General features: G+C 36.2%; 1 protein-coding gene across 1 annotated transcript; it reads left to right on the plus strand.

The window, feature by feature from the left end:
- The first annotated feature begins 4,912 nt into the window (after positions 1 to 4,912).
- Positions 4,913 to 10,138, plus strand: LOC142230998 (uncharacterized). Its single transcript, XM_075301616.1, has 2 exons — positions 4,913 to 8,411; positions 8,589 to 10,138. Exons 1-2 carry the CDS (start codon positions 4,913 to 4,915, stop codon positions 10,136 to 10,138), a joined length of 5,049 nt encoding a protein of 1,682 aa, XP_075157731.1.
- The last annotated feature ends 9,135 nt before the right edge of the window (positions 10,139 to 19,273 follow it).

Genomic DNA, 19,273 nt, shown 5'->3' on the forward strand with positions numbered 1-19,273 from the left:
CAAAATAAGGTTATTAGAGGAAACTTTTTCAAAATACGGCGCTACATATATGTGGGAGTTATATCTAAATCTGGACCGATTTGGATGATATATTGCAGATTTGGTTGGTACCACAGAAAGTCACTTTGTGCTAAATTTCAGTAAGATCGATTGATAAATAAGGGTTTTATGATCAAATTTGGAAAAATCGATGACGTTTTGCAAACGTAGAGCATGATGACAAAGATTATTTGTGCCAAATTTGACGACGATCGGTTGGTAAAAAAGTGCAACGTGACCCCATTTGTCGAAATCGGGCGATACATATACACCCAGCAAAAAAAATTGGAAGTTGTTCCACAAACATTTCTTTCAAAGCCCATCCCAGAATCTCCCATCGAGTTTTTTCAACTTCCGATGCAGTCCTTTTGGACAAGTCCACAAACATTTCTTCTAAAGCGCATCATGGGATCCCCCAATATTTTTTTTCACTTCCGATGCAGTCCTTTTGGACAAGTGCACAAACATTTCTTCTAAAGCGCATCTTGGGATCCCCCAATGATTTTTTTCTACTTCCGATGCAGTCCTTGTTGACAAGTATTAGAAAGACGCAATCAGGCTATTTTAAGTGCAAATTTTGTACAACAAAAAAATAGAAAACTAATAAAAAAACTAAAAAAATAGAAATTAATAAAAAAAATAATAAAAAAAAATAAATTTCATCCCCGCTGGGAAGGTTTTGCAAATTACGAGAATTTTTAATTTTTTTTTGTTTTTTAATGGAAAAAATATATTTATGCGAAAATATATGCCGAAAATAAAAAATAAAAACGATGCATGACATAAAAAAATAATTTTTTAGAAAAATATTTGATAAAAAAATTGCCGCTGGTGAGATTTGAACCTGCGTTTCTTATTTTTTTGTTCATACTAATAAAGAACATCTTGAGAAGCAATTAGAATGTTATTCCTTCGTGCCGTATTGCGATCATATCATAAACATTTGAATTGACCTTTCGACACTTTATGTTCAATGGCGTTTGTGGCTGAGTGTGCTAAGGCGTTCTGTTATGGTACCAGCAAACCCAGGTTCAACCCCTGGTCGGAGCGAAAAAGTTTTTCAAACTGTAAAAATTAGATAAACGGAAAATAATTGTGTAATAAAACATATAACATATGGATAAAAAAAGTGAAATTGGTTGAAAAAAAAAATTTATTTTTCGCTTTTTAAATTTCTTCATTCAAATTAACTTCCAGGGCACAACTTCTAAAGCAATGCAAAGGATCCAAAAAGGGAGTACTTCCGTCCTATGTCAAGCCCATGTAAAATTCATTGGAGATGATCCAAGTTTGCACTACTTCCGGATCAGAGATTGGGGATCCAAACTACTTTTTTGGAAGCTCTTTTTTTGCTGGGCATATATGAGAGCTATATGTAAATTTGATCCGAAATTCAGTAGCGTTCGTCCTTGTGCCCAAAATACACCCTGTACTAAATTTCATTAAAATCGGGTAATAATTGCGACAAGAATCCTGTGAACAACAAATACATGGATAGACGGACGGACACCAAGCGCTAGATCGACTGAGTCGATCGGTATATATTTTATGGGGTCTAAAATCAATATTTCTGGTAGGCACATTTTTTGGCAGATCAAATTTATTATACCCTGACCACTATGTGGTTTAGGGTATAATTAATTTCGTGATTGAATCTAATTTTCTTTTTTTTTTTGATTCCTTCAATGCATTGAAGACAACGTTAACGACACTCCCTATTCTAAAGTAAGCTGTAGATGGTATATCTTTCGCCACAGATACTGATGCGGAGCCGTTTTGCTCCTAGGGGAGGATCCTGGTGAGCATCCCATGGAATTCGCCGGCAGACTGTTCAATAATGCAGAGTGAAACTACTCGACTACGGAACGAGAGATTGTCATAAACTTAGAATCCCAATTATTCAATATCCCAATGCTGTATCTCACAAATTTGTATTGTATCTGTGAATGTAGACATACTCTCGTAAATATGTGCAGATCGTACAATGCTTTCTGCGAGTGTGTTTGCAGCAATGTAATAACGGCGAACAACAAAACTCAAATAGCAATTCATCAAGATAATCGTATTTTAGAACTTTATTTACGTACAGAGACCACCCAAGGCACACAAACACACACACATTCGACGATGGGCCACATCTGCTTTCGCTCCGTCCTTCCTTCCTACGGCGAATTTTGAATATCCTGGATGTTGAATGCACACGCACACACGTACACATATATGTGTGGGTTTCGTGTATTTCTATACACTAAACCATTCCCTACTATGGCAGATATGAGGTCATGTATGTGCAAAAAAAAAAACAAAAAAATTGTTCATCCTATTTCCCCTATCGGTGTCCATGGGGAGATTTTTGATGTCGGTCGTTCGGATGTGCGTCCATATATTTAGTAGAGCCGTGATATATAAAAATGGGACAACAATGTTTTGATTTTTTTTTTTGCTCCTGTATTTAAATTTGTTTATGACTTTGGCTTCGTATCAGCAAATATTTGAATGTGAGTTCAAAACTATTTGATATCATTTTTAACTTGTAACTTAAACATGGGGTTAGTTTTGTGTCATAGCCAAGCGATTCACAGCAGGATAACAAGCCCGAGAGGAGCAGAGAGTTGGAGAGGGACACCATCTACTATCTACTAAAACCGACAAGAATTTTAGAAGCAATTATTATTTATAGCTTAACTGATGGCATGGAGTTTTATCGGTGGCATTTATGGGTTCAACTGTTGAGGACCCACGCACGGATATGTGTTTTTGTTTTCGAAAGATAATAATAAATGTTCTCCATTCACATTCTCCAAATGGAATGAACGCAATTTAATTGTTATTTTAAACTCAAAGAGGAGAACATTTAATTAAAGTGCATGGGGATCCATTATTTGAAATCTAGAAATCTCTGAAATATATATGTTCAGTATATAATGGAATCTGTGGACGTTACATGCAGATGGTATTTGCTCCAAGTATATAAGCCCAACAAAAAAATTGAAATTCTTCAATATAACATTACTTTTCACGCGTATCCAAGAATCGTCCTTCCAATTTTCTTAGCACTTCCGATAAAGTTTATTTTTATACCCTCCACCATAGCATGGACACATTTCTTTAAGAGCGCATACCGGGATCCCCTATCGATTTTTTCCACTTCCGATGCAGTCCTTTTGGACAATTACATTTCGCAAAAAAGAATAGAAAATCAATAAAACAAGTATATACAGCAGTAAGTTCGGCCGGGCGTAATCTTAAATACCCACCACCATGAACCAAATATTAGGGTTTCCTTTGAAATTTTAGGAGGGCTTGAGGACACTTCCCGAAGATAAATTTAAAGATTTCACCTAAGAGGACTATATCAGATTCTCGATTTATAAGAACCATTTTTGTTTGAGTTTTAGAGGAATCATTAACATCTCTTGTAAGTGTGTAGGTTAGGTTAGGTTAGGTGGCAGCCCGATGTATCAGGCTCACTTAGACTATTCAGTCCATTGTGATACCACATTGGTGAACTTCTCTCTTATCACTGAGTGCTGCCCGATTCCATGTTAAGCTCAATGACAAGGGACCTCCTTTTTATAGCCGAGTCCGAACGGCGTTCCACATTGCAGTGAAACCACTTAGAGAAGCTTTGAAACCCTCAGAAATGTCACCAGCATTACTGAGGTGGGATAATCCACCGCTGAAAAACTTTTTGGTGTTCGGTCGAAGCAGGAATCGAACCCACGACCTTGTGTGTGCAAGGCGGGCATGCTAACCATTGCACCACGGTGGCTCCCTTTGTAAGTGTGTAAGAAAATTTAAAATAACGTCTTGATTTGAAATTTTAAATCTGTAGATTTTCACCCGAGAAGTAAAATCTGGAAATTTTACATTGAGAAGCAATTTTTATGATCAGTGCGCCTTCTATACCCTCAAGAAGTGAAGTCGGTCTATATGGAGGCATTACCAAATAGACCGATAAAAACTTAATCCGATACACGTTTTTGTGAGCCTAAAATACCAGAATATTTACAATTTTAGGCAAATCGGATAAAAACTACGGTTTCTAGAAACCCAAGGAGTTAAATCGGGAGATCGTTCTTATGGGGGTGGTGGTGAACGTACTTTTAATCCACACTGTGCTCGCTTCAAATTTATTATTATTTACTTCATTCATGTTTAGCTGTCTATTTGTTATATTATATATTTCTCGTTGTGTATAACACATTGCTCTCATTCATAAATATAACACTGTGTTCTCATTCATAATTATACTCATTGCTCTTGTCACTTTAATAATCTCACGTAGAATGATTCTCAATGAGTATTGTTATTGTTGTTTTTTATATTACTTTACTAATATGAATATGTTGTTGTTGCTTTCAAAAACTGTTAATATCAATGAATGTAAACCTATGAATGAAAAAGAGTAAGCTTAAGCAATACTTTAAACGTATGTAGAAAATATGAATGACTTTGAAATATCATTGATAAAATAATGAATGAAGTACCGCTTTAAATTTGGTACACTATAATTGAACAATGAAATCAAAAATCACTTTAGCTTCGCCCATTGATTGAAACAAGTGAACAGCTCGCGAATAAAGTCTTCAACAGAATTTTAATAAATCTACCTTATGGTGTAATAAAATTCAAACTCAACATTTGTTTTATTCCTCACCATAAGTGTTGGTCCTTCTGGAACCGGATCTTCCAGTCATTTAATAAAATCTGGAATTCCACAACTATCAAAATCGAAGAACGTATCAATTTTATTTAAAAAAAATAAAAAAAAAATCGATCTCGTTCTGATCAAGTTTTGGATGCAAATTTGATTGCATTATACTTGTCTTAAGGAAGTTCTTGTGCAAATTAAAGTAAAAAATAACACATCATGTCGGAAGAAATGAATTCCTTGACGATGACCAGAGGTCGCTTGAAAGGCTCAATTACTCGTGCTTTGGCGTTTGCTCAGGTTCCATCCGCAGAAACAACTTTCGATGATGTGGTTAGCCGCTTGGAGCGTTTGGAAGAGGTTTGGCAAGCGTTTGTAAAATTAACAGATGATTTATACAAATTCAAAGATGTGGAAAATTTTGCGGACCCGGAGGCTGATTTTGCAAGCTACGAAGAGAAATACCTTTCAGCGCGTGGTAAACTGTATGCTTTAAAATCACAATATGCTCCTACTTTGAATGAAAGTACAGCCAACTCGGGAGCAATAGCAAAGTTGGCAGATCAACAGGCTGCATTTTTGGAAAAACTTTCAACGACTAGCCATCCTAAAGAAAATGATTTACCTCGCATAAATATTCCATTTTTTACAGGGACATACAAAGATTGGCCAAGTTTTAAAGATCTTTTTGAGAGCGCTATAGGATCAAAAGGAATATCAAATATTCAAAAGTTTCATTACCTGAAGTCGCTACTCAAAGAAGATGCCGCAAGATTAATACAACATATTCCGGTTACCGAAACTGCTTTTCAAACAACTTGGACAAGGCTCAATGATAGGTATGATCGCCCTAAGCAAATTGTTACTTCTTTCATAGAAGCATTTATGGCCCTACCATCAATATCGACGGAAAATGCTGCAACCATGAGAAAAATATCTGACGGGGCAAATGAAATAATTCGTGGTCTTGATGCTATAGGTAAAGATGAAAGAGATTGGTGGTTAATCTATTTATTGTTATCTAAACTTGATCCTGAATCAAAGAGCAAGTGGATTCGTGAGAGTCGAGATAATCCACTTCCTACCATTAACGATTTTTTTGAATTCTTAGACAATCGCTGCGAAGAGGTTGAATTGTGTGCAAAGAAACAGGCCCATCAATCCAAGCACAGTCATTCAGGCAAGTCACAAGGTAACCATACAAAATGTCTGGTGAGTACTAAAGCAAAACCCAGCTGTTTATTGTGCAAGTGTCCCGACCATTCAATCTTTACATGTCCCACATTTCTGCAAAAAGATATTAATGAGCGCCGTCACTTCGTAAAAGAATCTGCACTATGTTATAATTGTCTCAGACAGGGTCATGCGGTTTCCAACTGTGCATCAAAAGGTAGATGCAAGCAATGTCATCGAAGACATCATTCACTCCTACATCTTCCGAGTAATGAACATGAACCTACATATTTACCCGGTCAAGTTTCGGAGTCTTCACCCCCTGAATCACCGTCTTCTTCTAATAATACAGCTAGTGCCAATATTCAGTGGTCCACTACCGCTAACATTGCATGTCCCATTTCGTTACCTTCACTTCCATCTAGTAGTAAACATTGTACGTCAGACAAAGAATTTATCATGCCCACTGCTTCTATTTATGTCAGAGATCGCTTTGGAAAGTTTATAACATGTCGAGCTTTATTATCTTTTATCACTGAGAGTTGTGCTCAACGTCTAGGCCTTCAAAGATATCCCTCAAAAATAATTGTAAATGGTATTTCATCAATTAAAGCCGAGACAACTCGGGGTTTATGTCAAATATTCGTACGTTCACGCATCTCTGAGCAATCGATTAACGCCAAGGTACATGTTCTGCCTAAAATAACTACATCTCTTCCTGGCCACAGCTTTGAAAATAAGATCAAAAATCAACTTATGGATTTGCCTCTTGCTGACCCCACATACAACATTTCGTCACAGATTGATATTTTATTTGGCCTAGAACATATTTGGAACATTTTCACATTCAACAAACGTATTGATTCACAGGGAAATACTATTGCAATTTCAACAATTTTTGGATGGGTTGTAACTTGTGCTGAGGCAGAGCAAATTTACAACCAAACTACTACACTTGTTACCACCGTGGATATTGATCGTTGCCTTCGAAGCTTTTGGGAACTAGAAGAAACTGAACACCATACTAAAGCCGATCCAGATGACATTTTTGTAGAGACGCACTTTCAAACCACTCACTCGCGTGCAAGTGATGGTAAGTACGTAGTTCAGTTGCCTTTTAAAAATGAAAACCCAATATTTGGAAATACACTAAATGGTGCGCTATCTCGATTCTATGCTGTCGAAAGAAGGCTTCAACGAAATCCAGCAATTCGAGATAAGTATATTGGTTTTATGCGAGATTATGAAAAATTGGGACATATGCGTAAACTCAAACCTCATGAGATTAATGTTACTGATGGTAGAGTTTTTTATCTACCCCATCATCCAGTCTTGGGAGAAAAAATTAGAGTCGTATTTGATGGCTCATTTCAAGATTCCAACGGTATATCGCTTAATAATAACTTGCACATTGGGCCAAGTATACAACGGGACTTATTTGCTGTTTGTTTGAGATTTCGTTTCCACAGGTATGTTTTCTCAGCCGACATAGTAAAAATGTTCAGACAAATATGGATATCTGAAGATCACAAAAATTATCAACGAATTGTATGGAGAGAGTCGCCGTTACACGAGGTACAACATTACATTTTATGCACGGTTACATATGGCACATCTTGTGCGCCATATCTTTCAGTACGAGTGTTGGAGCAGTTAGCCTATGATTATAAATCCAAGTTCCCCATTGCATCGAAGGTGGTAATGGAGGACTTTTATGTAGATGATGTTATTACCGGGGCACAAACGGAAGAAGAAATCGTTTTCATACGTGACAATTTGGTAAATCTACTAGCCCAAGCAGGCCTGGAACTAAGGAAATGGGTTTCAAATTGCGTGAGTATATCAGATAGTACACAAGATCAATTGTTTTTTGCAGCTCCCGAAAAGGATGTAAAAAAGGTGCTCGGTATTTTTTGGAGACCATCGTCAGATCAACTGGGGTATCATATAGAACTCAACAAAAATCCAGTCGCAACAAAAAGGCAGGTACTATCTGATGTATCACGTATATTTGATCCCATGGGTTTATTATCTCCTGTGGTAATACAATTTAAAATTCTACTAAGGAAACTATGGTCACACAAGCTATCGTGGGATGAACCACTTCCTGAAAATCTTACACGTCAATGGACTACATTTCGACAAGATTTAATTTCTATTCAAGATTTTACACTTCCACGATACATTTTGAATGATGTTACAAAATTGGAGCTGCATGGTTTCTCGGATGCTTCCATACACGCATACTCTGCCGCAGTTTATTGTCGATTCGTAGACGACACTGGTCATACTCATGTCAAACTCATTGCTGCTAAAACAAGGGTAGCTCCCATCAAACAAAAATCGTTGCCGTGTCTTGAATTATGCGGAGCTCTTATTTTATCTCGTCTACTCAAAAGAATAAAAGAAGCCTTGCCACACAAATCAATTGATATACGAGCTTGGTGTGATTCAACAATTGTTTTGTGTTGGCTATCTCAACCACCCATTAAGTTAAAGACATTCGAAGCCAACAGAACATCAGAAATATTGGAAATATTGCCTCGTAAGTTTTGGAATAATGTTGCCTCTAAAGAAAATCCGGCCGACTGTGCCTCAAGAGGGATGCCTGTATCAACACTTCGTTCCTTTGATCTTTGGTGGAAGGGCCCACAATGGTTGAGGGACCCATTCCAAATCAGTAATATGAATAACTGTTCTAATTCATTTGATGTAATTACAGATCCTGACGCCCTTTCTGCCTTTAAACTTTCTTCAAAAGTTCTGGTCTCAACAGTGAATGACTATAATCCACTACATGAATTGGTACACCGCATTTCGAAATGGAATAAACTCATACGTGTCGTAGCCTACATCTTCAAGTTCATCAATGCCACTAGATATCCACACCAAATAAAATCGCCGAATATTTCGTTCAACAACTTTAAACACGCCGAACTGATTCTGACAAAGTATGCCCAAGATGCATTTAGCGAAGAGCGCACGCTATTACAGAGTAAACGCCTAGTAAGTACAACATCTTCATTAGCAAAACTACATCCCTTCATAGACGGCAGCGGCTTGTTACGGGTAGGTGGGCGCCTACGTAACTCAGAACTAGACAATGCTTCAAAATATCCAATAATCTTGCCAAAATGTAGCCGAATAACCAAATTGATTTTACAAAACCTTCATGAGAAAAATCTGCATCCCGGAGTATCGGCCTTATTTGTTATTGCCCGTCAAACCTATTGGATTATTGGTGCAAGAAATCTGATTCGAAATCTGACTCATAATTGCCTCAAATGTTTTCGACAACGACAAATTAATACACAACAGTTAATGGCAGATTTACCATCCATCCGGGTACGTCAAGCGTTTCCCTTTGAAAACACTGGTTGCGACTATGCAGGCCCAATAATTTTAAAACAATACTCAGGACGAAATGCAAAGAAATCTAAAGGGTATATCTGTTTATTTGTATGCCTAGTCACCTCCGCCATACATTTGGAACTCGCCACTGATTTAAGCACCGATTGTTTTATTGCCGCTTTAAAAAGATTTATATCGAGAAGAGGAAAATGTAAAAAAATCTTTAGTGACAATGGAAGAAATTTTCTTGGGGCATCTCGAGAATTAAACGAGATGCACAAAGTAATTTTGTCGCAAACTCATAACGAAATTGTCTCCGCATCTTTAGCCGAAGACGGTATACAATGGACGTTTATTCCTCCATTTGCACCCCACTGGGGTGGAATGTGGGAGTCGGCGGTTCGATCGGTTAAGTTGCATCTTAAACGAGTTATTGGAAATACAGAATTAACATTCGAGCAGATGCACACTCTATTGGCTCAGGTGGAAGCCGTAGTTAATTCAAGACCCCTAGGCACTGTTCCAGATACAGATTGCGAATACCTTTCGCCGGCTCATTTTCTTATTGGCAGGCCTTATACAACTGTTCCCGAAGGAGATCTGGTCAACCTCACACCAAACAGACTTGGATATTGGCAGCATGTACAAAATATGTTTCAAGGTTTCTGGCGACGTTGGCATCAAGAATATTTAACTTCTCTGCAACAGCGACCAAAATGGAATAGACCTCAACCAAATCTAGCAGTTGGAGATGTTGTTGTAGTCAAAGAAAAGAATTTACCTCCCTCCAAATTTCTACTGGCAAAAGTGATCGAAACATATCCCGGTATAGATGGCAATGTAAGAGCTGTAAAACTTAAAACGCAATGCGGAGAAATGACACGTCCTATTTCTACCTTGGTAAAACTTCCCATAATCTGAAACTACGTTTCAGGGGGGCCGGGATGGTGGTGAACGTACTTTTAATCCACACTGTGCTCGCTTCAAATTTATTATTATTTACTTCATTCATGTTTAGCTGTCTATTTGTTATATTATATATTTCTCGTTGTGTATAACACATTGCTCTCATTCATAAATATAACACTGTGTTCTCATTCATAATTATACTCATTGCTCTTGTCACTTTAATAATCTCACGTAGAATGATTCTCAATGAGTATTGTTATTGTTGTTTTTTATATTACTTTACTAATATGAATATGTTGTTGTTGCTTTCAAAAACTGTTAATATCAATGAATGTAAACCTATGAATGAAAAAGAGTAAGCTTAAGCAATACTTTAAACGTATGTAGAAAATATGAATGACTTTGAAATATCATTGATAAAATAATGAATGAAGTACCGCTTTAAATTTGGTACACTATAATTGAACAATGAAATCAAAAATCACTTTAGCTTCGCCCATTGATTGAAACAAGTGAACAGCTCGCGAATAAAGTCTTCAACAGAATTTTTAATAAATCTACCTTATGGTGTAATAAAATTCAAACTCAACATTTGTTTTATTCCTCACCAGGGGGCTATACTAAAATATGGACCGATACTCACAATTTTTGGCACACGTATTTGTGGTCCTACTATACCTCTAGATTTCCAATTTCAGGTAAATTGAATAAAAACTGCGGTTTCTATAAGCCCAAGAAATAAAATCGGGAGATCGGTCTATATAGGGGCCAGAGAACGGCTGCGATCTACCGCAACCGACCAGTATATTTAGTAAACACCAATATTTGCAATCTTAAAACACCAATTGGTAAACAAACTTTCAACCACCAATATTCAATGCAACCGACGACTGTCGGAGTTTGTTAGTATGAGTGTTGGTCTCTCGAAAACACCGTAGTAAAGCAATCACCCAAATTGGTTAACCATATCTCAGCAGTTTGGTATTCTCTTATTTGGTACTCTCTCAATTCGACTGGTTATTGTTGTTGTTGAGTGCAATCGCACTTAAGTGCCACACTCGTTTTTTGTTTACCGAGCGTTGTTACGATGTCGATTGGTTTAAGATTGCAAGACACTGCATACGAACATTGTTATATACTAGCGGTGTTTTTATTCTCGCATTTGTATCAATGTAAAAGATCGCATGGTAATTGGTGTCTTACTCACTGCCACCGACATTTTGTGGGTAAGATTGCAATACGAAACAAGCCACCGGTTGCAGTTCTCTGATAGGGGCTATACCACAACATGGACCGATACTCACCATTTTTGGCACACCTCTTTATGGTCATAAAATACCTCTAGATTTCCAATTTCAGGCAAATTGGATAAAAACTACGATTTCTATAAGCCCAAGACCCCAAATCGGGAGGTCGGTTTATATGGGGACTATATCAAAACCTGGACCGATATAGCCCATCTTCGAACTTGACCTGCCTGCAGACAAAAGACGAGTTTGTGCAAAATTTCAGCACGATTGCTTCATTATTAAAGACTGTGTGTGTGTATTCTTTCTTTATTGAATGCAAATTTTACGTATCATTTTATACTATACATAAATATGAATTCAATTTAAACATTTCAAATGAAAGAATTTACGGCTATGATATTTATATCGTCAGCCGGTGCGAATGTAGTGTTATATAACATTTGTTGTTTGACAAAAATATTACATATGTATGTTCAAAATTAATGGAATTCATTTGTGATAACTGCTCTATAATTCAAAGAGGTTTTTAAGTATTTTATCAGCTTTTCCCAGTCATCATTTTCACTACCGTTTAGAACAAAGATTATATGGTTATGCGATAGCTGATCTACGCCAACGATTTGTCGTGGTATCTCGGTCATAATTGGGCATCTTCGTAACAAGTGCTGAACGTTTTCCCTTTCCTGGAGATTGCATAATGTACAGAGGGTTTGTTCTTCAACCATAGAGTAGTTGTTAGCATTCGGATTAAGCATGTCCGATCGAGCCTTCATTATCAATGCTGTTTCATCTTGACTGTATGGACCATTCAGATATATTACACCCTTATTGTAATCGAGATGTTTGTAAATCCTTGTGCTACTACACCCTCAAAAAAAATCGCTTCTTTAACATATGTTCCAAACATATTTTGCAGGAAGCACATATATTATTGGATACTGCCGAAACATTAATATGTTTGTTTTATGTGAACATATTATATGTTTGGAAGCATTTTGAGCCCAAAAATATAATATGCTTGGAAGATTTTTTCCCAAAAACGATTGTGCTCATTCCCTACCATCCTCGTTATTTTCACTTCCACGAAATATTTTTGTTCTTGGCACCTTTTTCTGTAATACAAATAATGTTGAAGAAATTATTCACTTTTATAAATTTTTTTAATTTTACCATTCGCCTGCACGGAGAATCGAACCGAGGACCATACAGTTTGTAAGCCAACACACTATCAACTGGGCTACGTAGCTGTTATGGTCACCAGCAGATAATTTAAGTTACATTTATATAGCATAGTTTGCAGCGCCCACGAGCCCATGCAAACATAACATTATTTAACAGAAACATACATTTGTTTGCCACGTGGAGCAGTGGTTAGCATGTCTGCCTGGCATGCAAAGGGTAGTGGGTTCAATCCCTGCTCCCACCGAACACTTGTTTTTTTTAATTTACACATTTATATTTATACTATATTAATTTTTTATAATGAAACTTCGAAATGTGGGTTATTAAAAATTTATAGTCAGTAACAGTGCTTGATATAAACGAAATTGACTGATTTTTGGATAAAATATTATTTTTTTATTGCAAAAATAACACTGTTTGTACTGTTTTTGGTACAAAAATTTAAAATTTGGAAGGAATTCAAAAACTCTAACAAAAGAAGAACGTGGAGTCGAGTATAAACATACATAAATAATGTTATACTAAAAACATACATTTATTTAGGCGTGAACAGTTTTTTAATAGCATTTAACACCATCGCTCTAAAATGCCTTTTATTTTTCTTTAATAATTCATTTTAAAGAAAATAAACTTTTTAAATTGTTTTAGCTGCAAAACTCGAACTTAATGCCCGCTTTTATATTTGAAGGTGTCCGTCAACTTCTCGTAGACTACTTATTAATAAGGAGGAACTAAACTTTGTTTTTATACATTTTACTGTGTAATTTTTCACTATTTCCTCCTTTATTTCATTTTACTGTCCCAATTCTAAAAAGAGTATAGTGCCCTTTCGTTATTTTCCTGATTCCTTTTAACGAACCAAGAAAAAAATTGTGCCCATAATGCCAAAATGACAAACAAAACACATGTCCACACATACATAAAATGCTGCTCTCAAGGCGAAAACATATGCAATTTGTTTTTGAAATGTCTATTCTCTTGGTTCCGAATGTCTATTCTCTTGGTTCCGAATGTCTATTCTCTTTATTCAAATTAAATAATATTTAGACTTAAGCATATCAAATTTTTGGCCTTATCATAAAACAGTTTTCCGAAACAATATACAAGCGGCTACACAGAAATTGTTCTCTATTGATTCTCTCGCTGTGTTATGTTGATATCTTTTGTCAACTCTCCCGGTTTCCATCTATATTTCTTTCTCTATACTCTCTCTGTCGCTTTGAATAAAATATCACAACATATGTATGTTTAGTCGTAATTTGTAAATTTATATATGTTTGCATTCACACATATGATTTTTATGAAACATTCATGCCCCAAACATAATATATTCTAACATATTAACATAGATGTCCCAAACATTTAGTGTTAGTCTAGGAACATTACATGCTTGCACTTAAATATATTGTGTTTTAAAATTGTGCCCGAAACACATTTTGTTTATATCGGAATATATGAAAAACATATTTTTCTAAGAGTGTACCCATTGCATTCTCGATTTTTTTCAGTTTGTTAACCAAATTATGAGTTTCCACCAACCTGGAAAAGGTATTATGCCACATTTCTTTTGTAATATTAGCTTCCATGTTCGCTTCTCCAAACTGGCTTAGCAGATCATTAATAGATTTTACCCAAAATAATTTCTTTTGCAAGAGTATTTTGCTGAAAACATTTGGCAACCGATTTACATCATACTCGAATAGTGCTCTATAAATGTATTGTAGATGAAGTTTTAGGGTATAGTTATGTCCATCGTCTATGTTCGTTTCCAGGCCAATAACATAATTAGGTATATTTTCAGGCAATTTTAGTAAACGTTTCACAAAAAATTTTTGAAATTTGTCAATTTCATCAAAGTGGGTGAATCCCCAAACTTGTGCTGCATATGATTGAATAGATCGGCAAACAGCGCGATATACTTCCCATTTCATTTTTAGAGTGATATTATCCTTTTTTAAAAAAATTTTCCATGTCGAATTTATAGCATTTTTTGCTTGGGATATTCTATTATATACATGGGGTTTGAAATTTAGTTTTGGCGTAAATATTACTCCTAAATAAATTATTGAAGACTGTAGCGTGATTACAACAGACAGACAGACAGACAGACAGACGGACATCGTTATATCGTCTTAGAATTTCTCCCTGATCAAGAATATATATACTTTATATAGTCGGAAATCGATATGTTACAAACGGAATGACAAACTTATTATACCCCCGTCACCATTTTATGGTGGTGGGTATAAAAAAAATTATCCCCGCTGGGATTTGAACCTGTGCCGTTTGACCTTTTCACTTTCATGAAAATTCTTTTGAAAAGTTGATTTTTTTTTTTTGATTTTTAATGGAAAAAATATATTTATACAAAATTATATGTCGAAAAAAAAACGATGTATAACATAAAAAAATAATTTTGAAAAATAAATTTGAAAAATAATTTTTTCATTCAATATAACAACGCTGCAAAAAAAAATTGAAAGTTCTTCTAAAGGTACAATTTTAAAAATCCTTCCAAAGATGTTCTTTATTTTAACTACATAGGAAGTTTTTTTAATTAAATTTTTAATAACTCGCGTTTTTCATATTTTAATGGGTCATTATACCCTCCACCATAGGATGGAGGTATATTAACTTTGTCATTCCGTTTGTAACACATCGAAATATTGCTCTAAGACCCCATAAAGTATATATATTCTGGGTCGTGGTGAAATTCTGAGTCGATCTGAGCAAGTCCGTCCGTCCGTCCGTCTGTTGAAATCACGCTAACTTCCGAACGAAACAAGCTATTGACTTCAAACTTGGCACAAGTAGTTGTTATTGATGTAGGTCGGATGGTATTGCAAATGGGCCATATCGGTCCACATTTACGTATAGCCCCCATATAACCGACCCCCAAATTTGGCTTGCGATTCCTCTAAGAGAAGCAAATTTCATCCGATCTGGCTGAAATTTGGTACATGGTGTTAGTATATGGTCTCTAACAACCATACAAAAATTGGTTCACATCGGTCCATAATTACATATAGCCCCCATATAAACCGATCCCACGATTTGGCTTGCGAGGCCTCTAAGAGAAGCGAATTTCATCCGATCAGGCTGAAATTTGGTACATGGTGTTAGTATATGGTCTCTAACAACCAAGCAAAAATTGGTCCACATCGGTCCATAATTACATATAGCCCCCATATAAACCGATTACCCGATTTGTCCTCCGGAGCCTCTTGGAAGACCAAAATTCATCGATTCAGTTGAAATTTGGTACGTAGTGTTAATATATGGCCTCAAACACCCATGCAAAAATTAGTCGAAATCGGTCAATAATTATATATAGGCCCGATATAAACCGATCCCCAGATTTGACCTCCGGAGCCCCTTGGAAGAGAAACATTCATCCCATTTGGTTGAAATTTGGTACGTGATGTTAGTATATGGTCTCTAACAACCATGCAAAAATTGGTCCACATCGGTCCATAATTATATATAGCCCCCATATGAACCGATCCCCAGATTTTACCTCCGGTGCCTTTTGGAGAAGCAAAATTCATCCGATATGGTTGAAATTTGGTACGTGGTGATAGTATATGATATTTAACAACCATGCCAAAAGTGGCCCATATCAGTCCATAATCACATATAGCCCTCATATAAACCGATCCCGAGATTTGGTTTTGGAGCCTCTTGGAGGAGCAAATTTCATCCGAGTCAGTTGAAATTTGGTACATTGTGCTAGTATATGGCCGTTAACAACCATGCCTAACTAGGTCCATATCGGTCTATAGTTATATATAGCCCTCAGATAAATCGATCCCCAATCACACAAAAATTGGTCCATATCATATGGCCGTATATACTTCTTTTAATTTAATTTTTAATATTTCGGTTTTTTCATATTTTTAATGGGTCATTTTAACTTGTTTTGTTTCAAATAGATTAAAAATGCAACAAGAATTAATAAAATGGGACAAATTATTTAAATTTTGTCCCAAATTGCTAAGTCATAGAAAAATTGAAAATTTTTTAAAATATTTGAGGTCAAACGTTTAAGACAATCTCACCCAGCAAAAACTCTCATTACCCGGTAATCTTGTATTTATTAATTGGCATCGCTTCGGATTACATTTACATGCGCATGTCCTAGAAGGAAAGTACTTCTCCCCAGGCATACTTTCGGCCATAAAATAAGTAGTGCATTTAAAGCATATAATCACCTAATATGTAATGACTTATTCGTAGATACACCAAACCTTGCAAAATAGCCACTTATTGTCTCAGGCAACCAAATCTCGAAAACATTGATTTCTATCGCCGATTACAATGAATCAAAATATGGCGAGTGATGCTGTAATAGAAGAACTACTCGAATAGAAACGAATATTGTATAAATAAACAAAAAATCTAATAAATAATCTAAATAAGATGCAAATTAATTTCACACTTAAAATAGAAATAAATGTAGGTTGTTTAAGGGAATTGGATTCGTGAATTACGTTATAATATATCCAATAGCCAATTCACATAAGGTTCAAAATCTACTAAAAGTGGATTTTAAGTCTCTTTATACCCTTCACCACTACTGTGGTACAGGGTATAATAAGTTTGTGCATTTGTATGTAACGCCAAGAAGGAAAAGTCTGAGACCCATCGTTTAGTATACCGATCGTCTTAGAATTAAATTCTAAGTCGATTTAGCGATGTCCGTCTGTCTGTCTGTCTGTCTGTCTGTCTGTCTGTCTGTCTGTCTGTCTGTCTGTCTGTCTGTCTGTCTGTCTGTCCGTCTGTCTGTCTGTTGATGTATTTTTGTGTGCAAAGTACAGCTCGCAGTTTTAGTCCGATTGTCCTAAAATTTGGTACAGCGTCCTGTTTCGGCTCAAAGACGATCCCTATTGATTTTGGAAAAAATCGGTTCAGATTTAGATATAGCTGCCATATATATTTTTCACCGATCTGCTCATAATTGGCGTGTATATCAACCGATCTTCCTCAAATTCCGTACATCCGAATATTTTATGAGTCTCGAAAAACTTGCAAAATATCAGCCAAATCGGTTCAGATTTAGATATAGCTCCCATATATAGCTTTCGCCCGATTTACACTCATTTGCCCACAGAGGCCAATTTTTTGCTCCGATTTAGTTGAAATTTTGCACAGGGAGTAGAATTAGCATTGTAGCTATGCGTGTCAAATTTGGTTGAAATCGGTTCAGATTTAGATATAGCTCCCATGTATAGCTTTCGCCCGATTTACACTCATTTGCCCACAGAGGCCAATTTTTTGCTCCGATTTAGTTGAAATTTTGCACAGGGAGTAGAATTAGCATTGTAGCTATGCGTGCCAAGTTTGGTTGAAATCGGTTCAGATTTAGATATAGCTCCCATATATAGCTTTCGCCCGATTTACACTCATATGACCACAGAGGCCAATTTTTTGCTCCGATTTAGTTGAAATTTTGCACAGGGAGTAGAATTAGCATTATAGCTATGCGTGCCAAATTTGGTTGAAATCGGTTCAGATTTAGATATATCTCCCATATATAGCTTTCGCCCGATTTACACTCATATGACCGTAGAGGCCAATTTTTAACTCCGATTTAGTTGGAATTTTACACAGGGAGTAGAATTAGCATTGTAGCTATGCGTGCCAAGTTTGGTTGAAATCGGTTCAGATTTAGATATAGCTCCCATATATAGCTTTCGCCCGATTTACACTCATTTGCCCACAGAGGCCAATTTTTTGCTCCGATTTAGTTGAAATTTTGCACAGGGAGTAGAATTAGCATTGTAGCTATGCGTGCCAAGTTTGGTTGAAATCGGTTCAGATTTAGATATAGCTCCCATATATAGCTTTCGCCCGATTTACACTCATATGACCACAGAGGCCAGATTTAGATATAGCTCCCATATATAGCTTTCGCCCGATTTACACTCATATGACCACAGAGGCCAATTTTTTGCTCCGATTTAGTTGAAATTTTGCACAGGGAGTAGAATTAGCATTGTAGCTATGCGTGCCAAATTTGGTTGAAATCGGTTCAGATTTAGATATATCTCCCATATATAGCTTTCGCCCGATTTACACTCATATGACCGTAGAGGCCAATTTTTAACTCCGATTTAGTTGGAATTTTACACAGGGAGTAGAATTAGCATTGTAGCTATGCGTGCCAAGTTTGGTTGAAATCGGTTCAGATTTAGATATAGCTCCCATATATAGCTTTCGCCCGATTTACACTCATTTTTGCTCCGATTTAGTTGAAATTTTGCACAGGGAGTAGAATTAGCATTGTAGCTATGCGTGCCAAATTTGGTTGAAATCGGTTCAGATTTAGATATATCTCCCATATATAGCTTTCGCCCGATTTACACTCATATGACCGTAGAGGCCAATTTTTAACTCCGATTTAGTTGGAATTTTACACAGGGAGTAGAATTAGCATTGTAGCTATGCGTGCCAAATTTGGTTGAAATCGGTTCATATTTAGATATAGCTCCCATATATATGTTTTTCTGATTTCGACAAAAATGGTCAAAATACCAACATTTTCCTTGTAAAATCGCCACTGCTTAGTCGAAAAGTTGTAAAAATGACTCTAATTTTCCTAAACATCTAATGCATATATATCGAGCGATAAATCATAAATAAACTTTTGCGAAGTTTTCTTAAAATTGCTCCAGATTTAAATGTTTCCCATATTTATTATACCCTTCACCACTAC

Source organism: Haematobia irritans, chromosome 3 (assembly GCF_050003625.1).
Source record: "Haematobia irritans isolate KBUSLIRL chromosome 3, ASM5000362v1, whole genome shotgun sequence".
NCBI lineage: Eukaryota > Metazoa > Arthropoda > Insecta > Diptera > Muscidae > Haematobia > Haematobia irritans.